Genomic DNA, 19,341 nt, shown 5'->3' with positions numbered 1-19,341 from the left:
CTCAGGTCTCCCTTACAGAGCTTTTGCTGGGGACCGGGGTGAGGGGTCCACAGCTTTCCAAAGGGGGGCTCTTCTCATGGTGGCAGCAGAGGCCCAAGATAGGCCCCCCAAAAAGCATGCAATGTCCCTTAAAGTACACTGTCCCTTCTACTCACAAAGCAAGTCACTTGGCCAAGCTCAAAGGCAAGGGACCAAGAAGGAAGTACATTCTACCTTTGTGGTCACATGACTGCAGAGTCACATGACAGAGGGCATGCTGTTGGGAGGAGGGGAGTCGATGATTCAGATGTTCACAGTCCCTGTCAAGATAGTCATAATACTGAAAATAGCACAATAGCTAACACTTACTGAGCATTTTCTCTTTCTTTCTTTCTTTTTATTTATTTATTTATTTTTGAGATGGAGTCTCGCTCTCTTGCCCAGGCTGGAGTGCAGTGGCACGATCTCAGCTCACTGCAACCTCTGCCTCCCGGGTTCAGGTGATTCTCCTGCCTCAGCTTCCTGAGGGGCTGGAATTACAGGTGCATATCACCACACTTGGCTAATTTTTGTATTTTTAGTCGAGGCAGGGTTTCACCATGTTGGCCAGGTTGGTGTCTAACTCCTGACCTCAAGTGATCGGCTGGCCTCAGCCTCTCAAAGTTCTTTTTTTTTTGAAATGGAGTCTCTCTCTGTCGCCCAGGCTAGAGTGTAGTGGCACACTCTTGGCTCATTGCAACCTCTGCCTCCTGAGTTCAAGTGATTCTCCTCCCTCAGCCTCTTGAATAGCTGGGACTACAGGCCCCTGCCACCATGCACGGCTAATTTCTGTATTTTTAGTAGAGATGGGATTTCGCTGTGTTGGCCATGCTGATCTTGAACTCCTGGCCTCAGGTGATCTGCCCGCCTCTGCCTCTCACAATGCTGGGATTACAGATGTTAACCACCTCGCCTGGCCCATAACTTGAGTATTTTCTGTATGTTGGGAACTATGCTAAACATTTTACACGTAATTCTTCCTCACAGCAAGCCCATGGGTGGAATTTGTTGTTATACCTAGGTAATCATTGAGGAAAAGGAGGCACAGAGAGGCCAAGTGACTTACCTGAGGCCACACAGCCATAGAGCTGCAGAGAGCATGGTTCCTGTGTCCATGTTGTTACCTGCTCATTTTGTCATCTCTAAAAGGGCCATTCTCTGCCTCTCACCACTGCAGACCCTCCCTCCTGCTGTGCTCCATCCCCCAGGTTTTCCTGCTGCTTCACAGCAACCCCCAGCCCCTGCCCACCTCCACACCTTGGTCTGAGCCTTCCAGGCCTGGGGTGCCTCCCCTGCTGCTTGCCTGGCCACTTTGCTCTGGCACCCCATGGTGGTCGTCTGGTGTGTCCCCTCTTGGAAGATCAAGAGTGCAAAGCACTGGCCCATTTCTGTTTTTAGTTACAAGCCAGGGGCTCTGTCGGCTTTCTTACGTGGTGAATGATGTTTAAAAATTGAGATAAGTCTGCAGCTCCTTGGTAATAAAAAATGAGTTATTGGGCGGGTGCGGTAGCTCACGCCTATAATCCCAGCACTTCGGGAGACCAAGGTGGGAGGATTGCCTGAGGTCAGGAGTTCAAGACCAACCTGGGCAACATGGTGAAAACCCACCTCTACTAAAAATACAAAAAGTTGCCAGGCATGGTGCCGTGCACCTGTGGTCCCAGCCACTTAGGGGGCTGAGGTGAGAGGATTGCTTGAACCTGGGAAGCGGAGATTACAGTGAGCCGAGATTGTGCCACTGCACTCCTGCCTGGGCGACAGAGTGAGATTCTGTCTCCAAAAACAGAAAGAAGGCACGCGGCTGCCAGGACCCCACCTCAGTGCATAGGAGTCAGGGCAGGCATCTCAGGAGGGGCCGGGCAGTAACCTGTGATTTCCAGCCAAATAGGGAAACGACGTTGGCTTATCTGTCATTTTGGGAGCTGGCACTGCTGCTGGTCCATGCATTGTCCTTCCTCCTGGTGACTGGGATGTGGGCTGGATTTCAGCGTCCCCAGGCCGGAGCCTTGCTTCACCTGTATGTGGCTTTGCCGGACAGTGACAGATCCAGAGTAAGCTGGCAAACACGGCAGCTGTCACCAACAGCAGCAGTAACAATAATATGACCACGTCCACCAGCGCCTTCCATGAGACTAAGGGATCAGGGCCTTCCCACTGGTCAACATGATTTGGTGCCGTCAGCCACCCTTCGCTGAGCACTCGCTGTGCGCCAGGTCCCCTGCTCAGCACCTCACGGGAGACTCAGGTTTTCTCTTTTGCCCAGTTGACAGGTGGGGCTAAACCCTGTGCCTGTGATCCCATCCTTGGTGGTGGTGGAGCTGGGGCCTGGCTCCAGGTTTGTGCAGGCGTGACCTCATGCCTTCAGCATCAAACTTAAAGAAGAGGAGGTGGGTGCAGCTCTGCAGGGCCTTCACCCGGGACCTGCTGTGTCCTGAGCAGGCTCTATGCCTTTCTTTCTTTCTTGTTTAAAGAGACAGGGTCTCATTCTGTCGCCCAGGCTGGAGTGCAGTGGCCCAGCCATAGCTCGTTGCAGCCTCGAACTCCTGGGCTCCAGCCATCTTCCCACTCAGCCTCCTGAATAGCTGGAACTACAGGCGCACATCAGCAGGCTTGGCTAATTTTTTCTTTTCTTTTTTCTTTTTTTTTTTTTTTTTTGTAGAGACAGGGTCTCCCTATATTGCTCAGGCTGGTCTCAAACCCCTGGCCTCAAGCAGTCCTTCCACCTTGGCCTCCCAAAGTTCTGGGATCACACCACACTCGGCCTGCTTCTACGTATCGTGAGTCTCAAGATTTCCCAGGAAACCCACTCCTGTGTATGTCTCTCCCCAGGGCGTGAACCTGTCTGGGGGCCAGAAGCAGCGCGTGAGCCTGGCCCGGGCCGTGTACTCCAACGCTGACATTTACCTCTTCGATGATCCCCTCTCAGCAGTGGATGCCCATGTGGGAAAACACATCTTTGAAAATGTGATTGGCCCCAAGGGGATGCTGAAAAACAAGGTGCCTGCTGGCGGGGCGGGGCTTGGTGTTGGGCCGTCTCGCCCTTTGGTTAAGTCAGAACGTGTCCCCTTTAGGAGTCCTTTACTTTCTCTGGCTTTCTTTGTTTTTAATTGGACTTTAAAGAACACATTTCTCATGCTTGTCTTGGAAGCCTTCCTAAGACAGCCGTCTTGTACTTGTCTTTATAGGGGTAAGTCCTCCGTGCAGAGTTAACCTCATTGCCTCTGCATGGCCAAGGGAGGCCTCTCTTCCTGATTAAGTCACAGGGCTGGCTTCTTAGCGGGGAATCCCACCCCAAGACGTTGCCTGTGACCTAGCAGGCTGCGTTTTCTTACTTGCAGAGGTGTCTGTGGGTAGAGGGGTCGGAAAATTGCCACAACACCTTAACATGATAGGAAATAGTTCCTGTGTTCTTTTTATAGGGCAGTTGTGGTAATGGGTACACACTGGCTCTTTTTTTTCTCCTCCTGATTTTATTTTTTTGAGGTGGAGTTTCGCTATTGTTGCCCAGGCTGGAGTGCAGTGGCATGATCTCAGTTCACTGCAACCTCCGCCTCCCGGGTTCAAGCACTTCTCCTGCTTTGGCCTCCCAAGTAGCTGGGATTTCAGGTGCCCACCACCACGCCTGGCTAACTTTTTGTATTTTTAGTAGAGTCGAGGTTTCACCATGTTGGTCAGGCTGGTCTAGAACTCCTGACCTCAAGTGATCTGCCCGCCTGGGTTTCTTGCAGTGCTGGGATTACAGGCGTGAGCCACCACAACCAGCTGTTTCCCCTGATTTTAAAACTAACACATCCCCATCGGGGGCATATAGATTAAGAAAAACATGAAAAAGAAAAATGGAAGCAGTTACACACATTCCACTGGTTAGAGGTTTTGTATTTTTTTCAAGTCTTTTTGCTCTGTGTGTAAACTTTTTAAATAGGGTTATCTTGTTACACGTATATATACAGGAAACATCGTGCTACATGACCTCTTGTAATCGTTCCCGTACATACCACTAACATTCTGTGTAAACATATTTTAAAATAGTACAAAACATTTTTGAAAATTACTAAGTAATACATGCCCATAGTAACAAAATTGAAAAGTACAAGAATATGGATATATTCTTATAATGTGTGTGTGTGTGTGTGTGTGTGAGTGTGTGTGTGTGCATGTATGTAAAGTAATTAAAGCTGGGCACAGTGAGTAATCCCAACACTTTTGGAGGCCTAAACCAGTGGATCACCTGATGTCAGGAGTTCGAGACCAGCCTGGCCAACATGGTGAAACCCCATCTCTACTAAAAATACAAAAATCAGCCGAGTGTGGTGGTGCATGGCTGTAATCCCAGCTACTCGGGAAGCTGAGGCTGGAGAATGTCTTGAACCCGGGACGTGGAGGTTGCAGTGATCTGAGATTGCGCCACTGCACTCTAGCCTGGGTAACAGAGCGAGACTCCATCTCAGAAAATATATATCAATAAAATAAATAAAATAGTCCCTCTTCATCCTGCATCCCTAATCTTTAATTCTTCTCTTAGAGAGCAAGGGTTAGCAAATCTGGCCCACTGCCTGCTTTTTATATGGCTCTTGAGCTAAGAATGATGTGTGTGTTTTTAAATAGAAGAAATCTAAACAGGAAGAATATTTTATGACATTTGAAAATCGTATTAAATTTAGATATCAGTGTCCATAAATAAAACTTTATTGGAACATGGCCAATGTATTTTTTTTTTCTTTTTTTTCTGGAGACAGGGTTTTCCTCTGTTGTCCAGGCTGGAGTGCAGTGCCACAGTCATGGCATGGTAGCCTCCAGCTCTTCGGCTGAATCAATCCTCCTGCCTTCTGAGTAGCTCCTGGGACCACAGGCATGCAGCACCATGCCTGGCTAATTTATTGTTATTTTTATTTTGTGGAGACAGGTCTCACTATGTTTCCCAGGCTGGTTTCAAACTCTTGGCCTCAAGGAATCCTCCCGTTTTGGCCTCCCAAAGTGCTGGGATTACAGGTGTGAGCCACCGCACGTGTCCTGTTCTTTAAAGCATCATCTACAGTTACTTCACCTCGGCAGGGCTGAGTTGGTGCCATGGCAACTGTAAGATCCATAAAGCTGAAAAGATTGACCGTTAGCTGTTTAAGGAAACATATGCTGACTTCTATTAATAGTTTGATGAATGTCTTCCCAAACTTTCAGATTTGCAGATAAAATGTATGCATGTGCATATTTTGTAGTGGTTTTGGGGGTGGCTGACAGCGGGAGTTGTTTTAGAAAAAAATTAAGCCAGAGCTGGGCACGGTAGCGCATGCCTGTAGTCCCAGCACTTTTGTAAGCCAAGGGCGAATGGATCGCTTCAGTTCAGGAGTTCAAGATGAGCCTGGACAACATGATGAGACCCCTGTCTTGACAAAAAATACAAAAATTATCTGGGCATGGTGGCATGTATCTGTAGTCCCAGCTACTTGGGAGGCTGAGGCAGGAGAATCGCTTGAACCCAGGAAGCATAGGTTGCGGTGAGCTGAGGTCGCAGCACTGCACTCCAGCCTGGGCGACAGAGCGAGACCCTATCTCAAAAAAAAGAAAAAAGAAAAAAATTAAGCCATTGGGCTGGGCGCAGCGGCTCACACCTGTAATCCTAAAACTTTGGGAGGCCGAGATAGGCAGATTGCCGGAGGTCAGGAGTTTGAGACCAGCCTGGGCAACGTGGTGAAACGCCATCTCTACTAGAATACAACAAAAAAAAAATCAGCCAGGTGTGGTGGCGGGCGTATGTAATCCCAGCTACGCGGAGGGAGGCTGAGGCACGGGAATTGCTTGAACCCGGGAGGCGGAGGTTGCAGTGAGCCGAGACCGTGCCACTGCACTCCAGCCTGGACAACAAAGTGAAACTCTGTCTCAAAAAAAAAAAAAAAAAAGCCATTGCATACAAACTGTTTCGCTGTGGCACCATCCTTTTATTCCTTTACACACTTGTATGGTTCCCTCCCTACCTCTTGTCATTCAGGTTTTTGTTAAAAAATAACCTTCCCCATTACCTTTGTTAAAATTGCAAAACCCGCACACTTGGTACACCCGTTCCCCTTTTTGCTGCGTTTTCGCCGTTCAGCAAGCACTATTCTACTAGTGTTCGTTTCTCCTGCGGCCCTTCCCCAGCTTTTAGCTCAGCACCTGAGGCGTGGCAGGCCCTTTGCACATGCATGTTACAGGACCGTGTGCACAGGTTCAGCTGCTCCTGGATGCTGTTATCGCAGGTGCATGTCCCACCCTCAGACCTGAGTTTTGCCCGCCAGGTGTTCGTTGGCTCATTCCTCCTTTAGTCTTCACTCTGCCAAGCTAGGCAGTCTCACACATGTGCACTGACATGGCCGGGTGTCCTCTTTGCCCACAGACGCGGATCTTGGTCACGCAGAGCATGAGCTACTTGCCGCAGGTGGACGTCATCATCGTCATGAGTGGCGGCAAGATCTCTGAGATGGGCTCCTACCAGGAGCTGCTGGCCCGAGACGGCGCCTTCGCGGAGTTCCTGCGTACCTATGCCAGCACAGAGCAGGAGCAGGACGCAGAGGAGAACGGTAGGGGCAGCCCCAGGGTTCCACCTGCTCAGGGTGTCTGGCAACTTGAAGGGCCACATTGGCCTCTTTGAGGTTGCCACCAGCCACTTGGGGAAGGCGGCTCATCAGGGCATGAGGGTGGGAGCTGGATGGAGCCCCCTAAAGAAGCAATGTGGAAAACCACCTTAGTCCCTGCAGCGCTGAATTGGGAGAGAGTCTCGGTGCTTTATGGCCAGGGGACGGGAGCACCAGGCTTCAGCTCAGCTGACCTCAGGGCAGGGTCTAGCGCCTTCCTGGAACATGACCTTGGACCTGATGAGTTTCAGGGTCCTTATGGCAAAAATGGGAACGATGGTAATTAAAGTCCTGGCTCTCGGGGCTGAGAGAAACTGAGGACGTACGTGACACAAGAGATGTGAGGGTCGTGAGGTGAAGCACAGAGTTAAGCTGGCAGGCTCGGGTTGGTGACGTCTGGGTTCAATCCCCGGCCGCTCATCTCCCCAGCTATGTGACCTCAGGCCTGCCCTTCAGACCCATCTGAGCTTCACTTTCCTCCCTCATAAAGCAGTTCAGCAGGGCCAGACGTGGTAGTTCCCAACACTTGTAATCCCAACACATAGAGAGGCTGAGGTGGGAGGATCGCTCCAGCTCGGGAGTTTGAGATCATCCTCGGTAGCATGGCGAAACCTCATCTCTACAAAAAATACAAAAAATTTGCCAGGCACAGTGGCTCACGTCTGTAATCCCAGCACTTTGGGAGGTCGTGGTGGGTGGATCCCTTGAGGCCAGGAGGAGTTCAAGACCAGCCTGGCCAACACACTGAAACCCCAACTCTACAAAAAAAAAAAAAAAAAAAAAAAAAAATTCAGATGCTATTAAGTGCTTTGGAGGGGAAACAAAAAAGACAATGCCATGGGCTGAGGAGTGATGGGTGTCATTGTGGCAACTCAGGCAGGGGATAGGGAAACCCTCTCTGGGGAGGTTGCATTGGCATGGGAAGGAGCCAGCAGGGAGAAGATCTGGGAACAGTGTTGTGGGCAGAGGGAACAGCCAGTGCAAAGGCCTCAGGACCAGCATGAGCTCAATTTGTTTACAAAACAAAAAGGGTGGTGTGGCCAGACCATGGTGTGCCAGGACGTGGGGGGCAGGAGAAGAGGTCAGCACAGTGATTGTCCTGCAGGGCCTTCCAGGTGGGTTTTGGTCTAACTGACCTGGGAAGCCACTGAGTGTCAGAGAGGCAAAGTGACCAGCCCCAGGATACGCAGCAGCTGCTGGCAGGGTTGGTTCTCAAGTTGGTCTCTGAGTTTCTCATCCTTTGCCTGGGGTGGGAGTGGGAGCTTCTTCTCTGCAGAGATCCCAGTGGTCTCTAATAAGTGCTTTTTTGAGATGTAATTCACACACGTAGGCTGGGCGCAGTGGCTCACGCCTGTAATCCCAGCACTGTGGGAGGCTGACACAGGTGGATCACCTGAGGTCAGGAGTTCGAGACCAGTCTGGCCAACCTGATGAAACCCTGTCTCTACTAAAAATACAAAAATTATCCTGGCGTGGTGGCGCACACCTATAGGCCCAGCTACTGGGGAGGCTGAGGCAGGAGAATAGTTTGAACCTGGGAGGCGGAGGTTGCAGTGAACCGAGATCGTGCCACTACACTCCAGCTTGGGCAACAGAGCAAGACTTAGTCTCAGAAAAACAAAACAAAACAAAAATTCATACAACATACAATTAACCCACTTAAATCACACAATCCAACCATCACCACAGTCAGGTTTAGAACTTTTTTTAATCACCCCCAAAAGAAACCCCAATCCATCAGCCATGACTCCCTGTTTTCCCCAGCACCTCCCAAGCCCTAGGCAACCACTAATCTTTCTGTCTCTGTAGATTTGCTTATTCTGGACATTTCATATAAATGGCATCACAATAGGTGGAATGTTGTGACTGGCGGCTTTTACGCTTAGCGTGATGTTTTCAAGGTTCATCTATGTTGTAGCTTCATTTCCTTTTATTGCGGAATAATATACCATTGTGCAGATAGACCATACTGTGTTGATCTGTTCACTGGTTGATGGACATTCAGGTTTTTTCCACTTTCTGACTCTTGTGAATACTGCTGTCATGAGCCCTGGTGGTTTTAAAGGAAAAGTTGGTGGCCAGGTGTGGTGGTTTGTGCCTGTAATCCCACCACTTTGGGAGGCCAAGGTGGGTGGATCACTTGAGGTTAGGAGTTCAAGACCAGCCTGGGCAGCATGGTGAAACCTCGTCTCTACTAAAAGTACAAACATTAGGTGGGATGGTGGTGCACACCTGTAGTCCCGGCTATTCGGGAGGCTGAGGTGGGGGAATCGCTTGAGCCTGGGAGTCAGGCTGCTGTGAGCCAAAAGCATGCCACCGCGCTCCATCGGGCCTGGGTGACAGAGCAAGACCGTGTCTCAAAAAACAGTTGGATTTTTGTTTCTTGCCAGTGCATGATAGCTGACATTCCCTTCAGCTTTTAAATTATTTGATTAGACTGAATTTCTGCATGTTCATTCCCTTGTGGTTGGGAAGTTCTACCTTGAGTCTAGCCTGTTTCTTCTTGCTGCAGAATCCCCCTTTGTCTGTCTCTCAGCCCGAGCAATGCATTGTTGCAACTTCTTGGTGACTTTTTCACTGACCTGCTTGGCAGGCTACTTTTAGGTGGCAATACCCTTTGTGCTCTCTAAATCAAAATGTGTGGGTTTAGCTGAATCTTTTGCCCAGCGTGAGGTCTGTCTCTCTACCCTTCCGTCCAGGTGAGCAAAAAATGTCCTTAAATGTCCCCTTTCTTTCCGAGCTGCTAGAGTATCCAAGCAGTGTATACAGAACATGGAAGGCTGCCAGATGCTTTGTGATTTTTGTACACATCAGCACTTAATTTGGTGATGCAAATGCCGCCCACCACCCTGGCACCTCGTGCGTTCATTTTCCCAGTTTGACCTCCCCACCTCCTGCCTTTGAGGTTACATAGAAGTCCTTGGCAGTGGGTCTTACATCAAACTGGGGCACCCCCCTCTCTCACCACCCACCCTTTTCCATTGCTCTGGAGGGGCCCTGGCTATAAAGTCTTGACATCAGGGTCTGGTCTTGCCCAGCCTTAGCCAACTCGAAGCGCCAATGACCTTGGGTTTGTTTAAACCACATTTTTGGCTCTTCCTAAAGGGGAACTTTTTTCCTTGTTGGATTAATCAGCTCTTTTTTTTTTAGAACACCCAGGCTGAAGGGGTGCAGGTGTTGGTATTTGGTTTGGGAGAATCCTTGAGGGGGGATGGGCAGGAACCAGGCTTGTGAATGGGGCCATACCGACCTCTCTCCCGGGATATTCAGTTTACTGATTTCTAAGAAATATATCTTTTTTACTGTTTGTCTCCCTCTCTCCTTTTTTTTTTTTTTTAAACTTTTAATGGCATTCCTTCTATTCCTAATTTATTCCCAATTTATTCCCATGCCATAAGCTTTTGTTTCTTCAATTTCTTCTGGGATATATTTTTCTTCTGTGCAGCCTCCCCTTCTGATTTAGGAACAGTTTGTTCCCTTTCAGGCAGGATATCTGGATGTGGCAGGGTGAGCTCACGTATGGGTTAATCCGACCGACCTTGAGCTCTGTAGGTCCGGTGACGCAACTTAGGTGCTTTCTTCAGTTGGATATGCTCAAGGACCAGAGAATCTGCATCTGAACCCTTAAGTTGAGTGTGACTCTCTGTATTTTTAAGCATGTGCAGCAGAAATTCAGTGCTCTTTTTGGGCCGCCGACCTTGTGGCCAGCCCCACTTCTTGGCCTGGGTACATCTACCAACTCCACCATTACAATGTCAGAATGGTACATGTTGTTTCTGTAAAGTGGCATCTTTCTGATACTTTGTGGCCTTTTGTGTGTGCATACCTTTGATGGCCTGGGCGCTTTCAGGAGTGTTCTTTTTCTTTTTCTTTTTTTTTTTGAGACGGAGTGTTGCTCTGTCGCCCAGGCTGGAGCGCAGTGGCGCGATCTTGGCTCACTGCAAGCTCTGCCGCCCGGGTTCACGCCATTCTCCTGCCTCAGCCTCCCGAGTAGCTGGGACTACAGGCACCCGCCACCACGCCCGGCTAATTTTTTTTGTATTTTTAGTAGAAACGGGGTTTCACTGTGTTAGTCAGGATGGTCTCGATCTCTTGACATCATGATCCGCCCGCCTCGGCCTCCCAAAGTGCTGGGATTACAGGCGTGAGCCACTGCGCCTGGCCTTTTTTTTTTTTTTTTTTTTTTGATACAGAGTCTCACTCTGTTGCCCAGGCTGGAGTGTAGTGGCACGATCTTGGCTCACTGCAGCCTCCACCTCCCGGGTTCAAGAAATTCTTGTGCCTCAGCCTCTCGAGTAGCTAGAGTTACAGGCATGTGCCACCACGCCCGGCTAATTTTTGTATTTTTAGTAGAGATGGGGTTTCACCATGCTGACCAGGCTGGTCTCAAACTCCTGGCCTCAAGGGATCCTCCTGCCTCAGCCTCCCAAGGTGTTGGGATAACAGGCCTGAGCCACCATGCCCGGCCTCACAAATGTTCTTAAGGTGAACACGAAGATTTGAACCTCTTGATCTGCATGATTCTGTGGTGTTTTCTGGATAAAGTGAATAGTGAACCATTTTCACAGATTGCCTCAAGCACCTTAGGGGAACAGATTTTTAAGGGATTTAAAAAAATGGCTCATTAACCTTCATACCTGGAAGGTAAAACACATCTTCATGACTCTGGTTTCTTTCTTAGGAACCTAATACCTAGAGCAGTGGTTTTCCATCAGGGGCAAGTTGCCCCCACCCTGGGGACAGTTGGCAATGTTTGGAGACATGTTTGGATGTCAAAACTGGAGTGGGGTTTGCCCATGGCAGGCAACCAGGGTAGAGGCCAGCGATGTCGCTAAACATCCTACAGCACTCAAGACGAATTCCCCCTTACCCTGCCCCCCGTGACAGGGAATCCGGTCGCCAGGACATCCAAAGCACCATGAGCAAGAAACCCGGTGTGCTCCGACTTCACACTGCTGAATTCTTCCCTTGTCCTCTTGGGAGAAGGATCTTTATTCCAACAATGTGGCCGTTTTTCTCTTTTAAAAATTTTATTTATATATTTTTATGTTTTTTTATAGAGATGGGATATCACTCTGTTGCCCAGGCTGGTCTCGAACTCCTGGGCTCAAGCGATCCTCCCACCTTGACCTCCCAAAATGCAAATGCTGGGATTATAAGCATGAGTCGTGGCACCTGGCCTGTGGCCATTTTTCAAAACCTTGCTTGAACCATCTGTTAACCTCATGGCAAATACTTTTCCCTCTTAAGTATTTACCGAGTTTTTCTTAATGATTATAAAAGCAACATGTGCTCATCGTAGACATTTGCAAACTAGAAAAGAGTACAAAGAATCAGGAAAAAAGTGGCTCATGACTGTAATGCCAGGACTTTGGGAGGCCAAGGTAGGCGGATCACCTGAGGTCAGGAGTTCGAGACCAGGCTCGCCAACATGGTGAAACCCCATCTCTACTAAAAATACAGAAATGTCAGGAGGCTGAGGCAGGAGAATCGCTTGAACCCCAAGCAGTGGAGACTACAGTAAGCTGAGATCGCACCAATGCACTCCAGCCTCGGTGACAGAGTGAGACTCCATCTCAAAAGAAGAAGAAGAATTAATTAATTAATTAAAAATAAAAATAATAGCCATCTTGGCAACAATTCATGCTGCCTAAATGAGGAGGCAGGGCGAGCTGTGGAGCCCTCCTGGGGGCCTGGTCAGCAGGGTACCTGTCCTCCACCCCCTAGTGCCTGGTACCCCTGGGGTGAAGCCAGCTGAGCATGGAGACTGAGAGCCTGCCAAGAGCAAAAGAGGTTTTCAGGAGGGGACCTCAAGAAGCCTGGTTCCAATGCCAGCATGAGCATCTGGTTCTCAGTCAGTGTTCCTCCTGGGCATTCTGCAGGAGATCATTTCTTTTGTTTTCTTTTCTTTTGAGACAGAGTCTCACTCTGTTCCCCAGGCTGCAGTGCAGTGGTGCGATCTCAGCTCACTGCAACCTCCGCCTCCTGAGTTCAAGCGATTCTCCTGCCTCAGCCTCCTAAGTAGCTAGGACTACAGGTGCCTGCCACCACGCCCGGCTAATTTTTATATTTTTAGTAGAGACGAGGTTTCGCCATGTTGGCCAGGCTGGTCTCGAACTCCTGACCTCAGGTGATCCACCCACCTCGGGCTCCCAAAGTGCTGGGATTACAGGCGTGAGCCACTGCGCCCAGTAAGTTTCCATTTTAAACACTCCACAGTCTGTATTTCCTATGAATTGGTACTTGGATCTACAGACTTGTTTGTATTTATGTTCAATCTTTTTGCCAAAAAATATTTCAAAAATGGTGTTGAGCGTGCTTTCCTCACAGACGCACAATGACCAATTGTCTCTTTGTGGTATCAGCAGCCATTGGTGCTTGATGACAGGATCCACAGTTCATTAGGAGTGCTTCTTTTTTTCTGTTTGGTGAGGTGACCAGGTCACCAACCCTTCCCAGTTCACCTGGAACTTCCCCCGTTTTGGCACCTTCAGTCCCATGTCCCAGGAAACCACTCAGTCCCAGGACAGCTGGTCACCCTGCAGGAAAGCCATGTTTTAGGCAGTGACTCTTCCCACCCCCACTCTGCCTCCCTTTGCCATAGTGGGCAGAGAAGTAGGAGACAGGATGTGGATAATGGGCTGGAGAATGCAGGGCGAGGGGTCTGTATCTAGTGGCCAGTCTTGGGTGTAATTGACACCTTAGTAGTTGTCCACCTAGTATCCGCTTTCACCTTCTTGCAATCCCCTGATTTTTGATTAGGTAATGATCCCTACCCACAGCCCACATGCTTCACGGGCACTGATGCTAGCCCCAGCTTCCATGACCAGCTGCTCCCTTCCAGAACCCAGGACGAAGCTGGTCAGTGCAAGCCAGTCCCCATGCCACACCTTGGGCCAATAAATCACAAGGGGTAATTTGTCAGAGGCATTTGGGAAAACATTTCCTTATTCTTTTTTAAAAAAATTATATTTACTTTTATTTTTTTCATCTAGAATTTCTGATGAAGATCACTCTTTAAAATATGTATATGTGGCCGGGAGCGGTGGCTCACACCTGTAATCCCAGCATTTTGGGAGGCTGAGGCGGGCAGATCACGAGGTCAGGAGATTGAGACTCTCCTGGCTAATGTGGTGAAACCCCGTCTCTACTAAAAGTACAAAAAATTAGCAGGGCGTGGCATCGTGCGCCTGTAGTCCTAGCTACTCGGGAGGCTGAGGCAGGAGAATGGCGTGAACCTGGGAGGTGGAGCTTGCAGTGAGCCAAGCCACTGCACTCCAGCCTGGGCGACAGAGCGAGACTCCGTCTCTCAAAAATAAATAAATAAGTAAATAAATAAATAAGTAAATAAAGTATGTGTATGTGTATGTATGTATGTACACACACACACACCATTCAACCATTGGCTGGGTATGGTGGCTCACACCTTCCTGCACTTTGAGAAGCTGAGGCAGGAGGATATTCTGAGCCCAGGAGTTTGAGACCTGCCTGAGCATCATAGTGAGACCCCATCAGAACAAAAAAAATTGTTTAATTAAAACATATATAATTGAATTTTATTTTCTATATTATATATATGTTTATATATAGACCATATATATATATATATATATAATTCAAATAGTTGAATTTAGGCTGGTCAAGGTGGGTCACACCTGTAATCCCAGCACTTTGGGAGATTGAGGCAGGTGGATCACACCTCAGGTCAGGAGTTCGAGACCAGCCTGGCCAACATGATGAAACCCCATCTCTACTAAAAATAGAAAAATTAGCCAGGTGTGGTGGCAAGCGCCAGTAATCCCAGCTACTCAGGAGGCGAGTTTATGTTACTTTGTGTAAACATATGCTTTCATTCCTCTCAGTGAGAGATACCTAGGAATAAGATTGCTGGATCAATTTATCTTTACATTTTTATTAAACTTTCCAACTGCTTTCCAAAGTGGCAGGCCCCATTTTACTTTCCTACCGGCAATGTGGGAGAGTTTCTGTTTCTCCATATCCTCACCACTTATTATTCTCTTTTTGAGTATTAGTCATCCTAGTGGATATGAAGTAGTATCTCATTATGCATTGCTTTTCTTAAAGATATGGTCTCACTCCGTTGCCCAGGCTGGAGTAGAGTGGCACAATCATAGCTCACAGTAGCCTCAAACTTCTGGGCTAAAAGTATCCCCCCACCTCAGCCTCAGCCTCCTTAGTGGCTAGGACTAAAGGCACACACCACTGCGCCTGGCTAATTTTTTACCTTTTTTTTTTTTTTTTGAGATAGAGTTTAGCTTTTATTGCCCAGGCTGGAGTGCAACGGTACGATCTCGGCTCACCTCCACCTCCACCTCCCGGGTTCAAGCAATTCTCCTGCCTCAGCCTCCCAAGTAGCTGGGATTACAGGCATGTGCCACCATGCCTGGCTAATTTTGCATTTTTAGTAGAGACAGGGTTTCTACATGTTGGTCAGGCTGGTCTTGAACTCCCGACCTCAGGCGATCTGCCCGCTCTGGCCTCCCAAAGTGCTGGGATTACAGGTATAAGCCACCATGCCCAGCTCTCTGGGTTCTTTCCTTCCTTCCTTCCTTCCTTCCTTCCTTCCTTTCTTCTTTCATTCTTTCTTTTTTCTTTTTTTTTTTTTTGTAGAAGCCACAGGAAGAAACAAATCATGAGGGGATGCTTTGACAAGCTACAAACACTGGAGTCATAATATACCTGTATTTAACTTGGTAAATCCAACTATGCATGTTTGAATGTGAGAGAGACAGAGAAAGAGACAGAAATGAGACAGACAGAAAGAATAATGCTTTAAATAATGCAGGGGTTTCTGCCCTCCACTCTGTAAGAACATAGAACCCATGGGCTGAATAGAAGGAGGAGAGGGCACAGCTGTCCTTCCCTCAGCCTGTCTCAATCCAGGACCTTCACATTCCCTATGCTCAGCATGACTCCAGCATTTTGTTTTTGTTTTTGTTTTTAAGACAGAGTCTCGCTCTGTCACCCAGGCTGGATTGCATTGGCACGATTTCAGCTCAGTGAAGCATCCACCTCCCGGGTTCAAGCGTTTCTCCTGCTTCAGCCTCCTGAGTAGCTAGGACTACAGGGACGTACCACCACACCTGGCTAATTTTTTTTGTATTTTTAGTAGAGATGGGGGTTTTAGCTTCGTGGTCAGCCTGGTCTCAAATTCCTGGCCTCAAGTGATCCACCCACCCCAGCCTCCCAAAGTGCTGAGATTACAGGTGTGAGTTACTGCACCCTGCTTATTTATTTTTGAAAGACGGTCTCACTATGTTGTCCAGGCCTGACTGCAGTGGTGCCATCAGAGCTCACTGTAGCCTCGAACTCCTGGCCTCAAGGGATGTCCCTGCCTCAGCCTTCCAAGTAGCTGGGACTACAAGCACACAGTACCTCATTGGCTATTATATCTTTTTATATATTTATTTATTTGTTTGTTTATTTTTTCAGACAGAGTTTTGCTTTTATTGCCCAGGCTGGAGTGCAATGGCGTGATCTCGGCCACCGCAACCTCTGCCTCCCGGGTTCAAGCGATTCTTCTGCCTCAGCCTCCCGAGTAGCTGGGATTACAGGCATGCATCACCATGCCTGGCTAATTTTTTTTTTTTTATTTTTTTTATTTTTAGTAGAGATGGGGTTTCTCCATGTTGGTCAGGCTGGTCTTGAACTCCCGACCTCAGGTGATCCACCCACCTCAACCTTCCAAAGTGCTGGGATTACAGGCATGAGCCACCGCGCCCGGCTGGCTATTATATCTTTAACACATCTCCAAGGTTTCCTCATCTCCATTTTGAACAGAGAGGGCTTCAGCAGGTAACAGCATCTGGCCTAAATGTATTTTATTTCTTTTGTATATGTTTTGTTTTGTTTTCTGTTCCTGTTTTTTTTTTTTTTTTGACGCGGAGTCTGTGTCATCTTGGCTTACTGCAAACTCCATCTCCCAGGTTCAAGCGATTCTCCTGCCTCAGCCTTCCAAGTAGCTGGGATTACAGGTGCGCACCACCACGCCCAGCTAATTTTTGTATTTTTAGTAGAGACAGGGTTTTGCCATGTTGGTCAGGCTGGTCTTAAACTCCTGACCTCAGGTGATTCACCCGCCTCGGCCTCCCAAAGTGCTGGGATTACAGGCGTGAGCTACCGCACTCTGCCTATAAAAAATTTAAGGCCAGGTGTGGTGGCTCATGACTGTAATCCCGGGACTTTGGGAGGCTGAGGTGGGCAGATCACATGAGGTCAGGAGTTTGAGACCAGCCTGGCAACATCGTGAAACCCCCGTCTCTACTAAAACTACAAAAATTAGTTGGGTGTGGTGGCACGCGCCTATAGTCCCAGCTACTTGGGACTTAAAGCAGGAGAATCTCTTGAACCTGGTAGGTGGAGGTTTCAGTGAGCCGAGACCGCAATAGTGCATTCCAACCTGGGCGACAGGGCAAGACTCCATCTCCAAAAAAAAAAAAAAAAAAAAAAAATCCAGTTTATCACCTGTATCACAGGCAGTACTGGTGTTCTGCTGTTTTCTGGTAAAATCTTCACTTCATGTTTTAAAATTTGTGGTAATGTACCAAGTATCACAGCCAATTTGTTAATCTTCCTTTCTTATAAATTATACTATTAGTTTTGCCTCTTTTTTTTTTTTTTTTTTTTTTTGAGACAGAGTCTTGCTCTGTCACCCAGGCTGGAGTGCAGTGGCGCGATCTCGGCTCACTGCCAGCTCCACCTCCCAGGTTCACGCCATTCTCCTGCCTCGGCCTCCCAAGTAGCTGGGATTACAGGCGCCCACCACCACGGCCAGCTAATTTTTTGTATTTTTAGTAGAGACAGGGTTTCACCATGTTAGCCAGGATGGTCTCGATCTCCTGACCTTGTGATCCACCCGTCTCGGCCTCCCAAAGTGCTGGGATTACAGGCATGAGCCACCGTGCCTGGCTTTTTTTTTAATTTTAAGACGGAGTTTTGCTCTTGTTGCCCAGGCTGGAGTGCAATGGCGCGATCTCAGCTCACTGCAACCTCTGCCTCCCGGGTTCAAGGGATTGTCCTGCCTCAGCCTTCTGAGTAGCTGGGATTACAGGCATGTGCCACCATGCCTGGCTAATTTTTGTATTTTTAGTAGAGACGGGGTTTTACCATGTTGGTCAGGCTGGTCTCGAACTCCTAACCTCGTGATCCGCCTGCCTCAGCCTCCCAAAGTGCTGGGATTACAGGCGTGAGCCACCATGCCCAGCCAAATCTAGGGCTGGAACATGGCTGCAGCATACAAATAGAATTGAATTCCATAGTTTTGTTAACCCTGTTTTTTGTTTGTTTGTTTGTAGTTGTTGCTGTTTGTGAGACAGAGTCTCGCTCTGTCACCTAGGCTGGAGTGCAGTGGTGCAATCTCGGCTCACTGCAAACTCTGCCTCCCGGGTTCAAACTATTCTTCTGCCTCAGCCTCCCAAGTAGGTGGGACTACAGGCGCCCACCACCACACCCGGCTAATTTTTGTATTTTATTAGAGACAGGGTTTCACCATATTGGCCAGGCTGGTCTGGAACTCCTGACCTTGTGATCCGCCCACCTCGGCCTCCCAAAGTGCTGGGATTACAGGCCTGAGCCATCACACCCAGCCCCTGTGTTGTTTTTGTTTTGCTTGTTTCTTAGGGTTGTTTTTCTATTTATGGTAAAGGCATTGGCTTTCCATTTGTAGCATCAATAGAATATTTCCTGTTTACAATAACCGTATGTCATAGTAAATGGTAAAGGGATTTAAAGCAGTGGTTTTCAGCTGCCAGAGGCCTGAGAGAGTTTGGGCACACTCTGTGTGATCGGGCAGAAGGCCTGTGGGAAGTTTAGCTGAGGACGGGGCCAGGAAAGGTGATGGACAGTGGGGGTCTGTCCTGGTCACCAGGCCCCTGGGTCCTGCCCACCTGCTTGGAGCTCCCCACCCATCACACATGATGCTGCCAAGCCCTCTGGGTATTGTGGGCAAATACCTTAGGAGAGAAGCTGATGAACTTTGTTTCTTGAAATGCACAGATTCCTTGGACATCCCTGAGAGGTCAGTCATGAAAGTCAACTTGGTTTTCTCCCCCTCATTTGGGTTCAGAATTTAAAGTCCACACACACAGGCAGTAAGATGATATAGATAAGGACCTCATCACTCGGTTTCGGATGTTAAAATGTCTAGGTGGGTTAGGGGTGATTTGAGATCACACAACCTTGTGCCACAAAGAGGAATTCCCAGGCCAGAGGGAGACATTTTATTGCCATGTTATGATCTTATCATTGAGTTGAAAGGCAATCTTGTTTCATTTTGGATTATTTCTTATGTTTATGTCTTATAAGGGCACTTTGAATTTCCAAGCAAATAATAATTTTGAATTAGCTTTTAATCATTGACTTCTAGCACAGTTATATGATCAGAAACATGCTGTGTGATTTGATTGCTCTCAAATATATTGAGATTTGCTGGAACAAAATAAGTCAGGTTAATTTTTGTAAATATACCATGCATGCTTAAAATGAATGTATCTACATTTGTTCCTGAGATACAGGTTGATGGACAGATGGCTACATGGATGTGATGGAGATGGTTTACTATCGGGACCTTCCGCATCCTGCTGATGTTTTGTTGCTTAGGATATGAATGGCTGAGCGGAGGCTGTAAAACCTGGCACTCTGCTTGGGTATGAGGTTCTTCCTGCCATCCTGCCATCATTTACTTTTTATGTTTTGTCGC

At 48.2% G+C, this 19,341-nt stretch overlaps 1 protein-coding gene across 12 annotated transcripts in view; it reads left to right on the top strand.

Annotated features, from left to right (window-relative positions):
* Window positions 1–19,341, top strand: part of LOC115932779 (sortilin-related receptor-like) — a 308,035-nt gene that overhangs the window by 121,385 nt on the left and 167,309 nt on the right. For 9 of the 12 annotated variants that reach the window (XM_055365626.2, XM_055365612.2, XM_063699573.1 and 6 more), the window contains 2 exons: window positions 2,848–3,015; window positions 6,386–6,569. In XM_055365626.2, the coding sequence (XP_055221601.2) occupies window positions 2,848–3,015; window positions 6,386–6,569 (352 nt within the window). Of the gene's footprint in view, window positions 1–2,847; window positions 3,016–6,385; window positions 6,570–18,231; window positions 19,289–19,341 lie in introns of those variants that run through there. The other 3 variants (XM_055365622.2, XM_055365623.2, XM_063699575.1) reach the window with 3 other exon arrangements.

The sequence above is a fragment of the Gorilla gorilla genome, chromosome 18 (genome assembly GCF_029281585.2).
Source record: "Gorilla gorilla gorilla isolate KB3781 chromosome 18, NHGRI_mGorGor1-v2.1_pri, whole genome shotgun sequence".
In the NCBI taxonomy this organism is placed as follows: Eukaryota; Metazoa; Chordata; class Mammalia; order Primates; family Hominidae; genus Gorilla; species Gorilla gorilla.
This window is presented reverse-complemented; position numbering and strand designations above follow the sequence as displayed.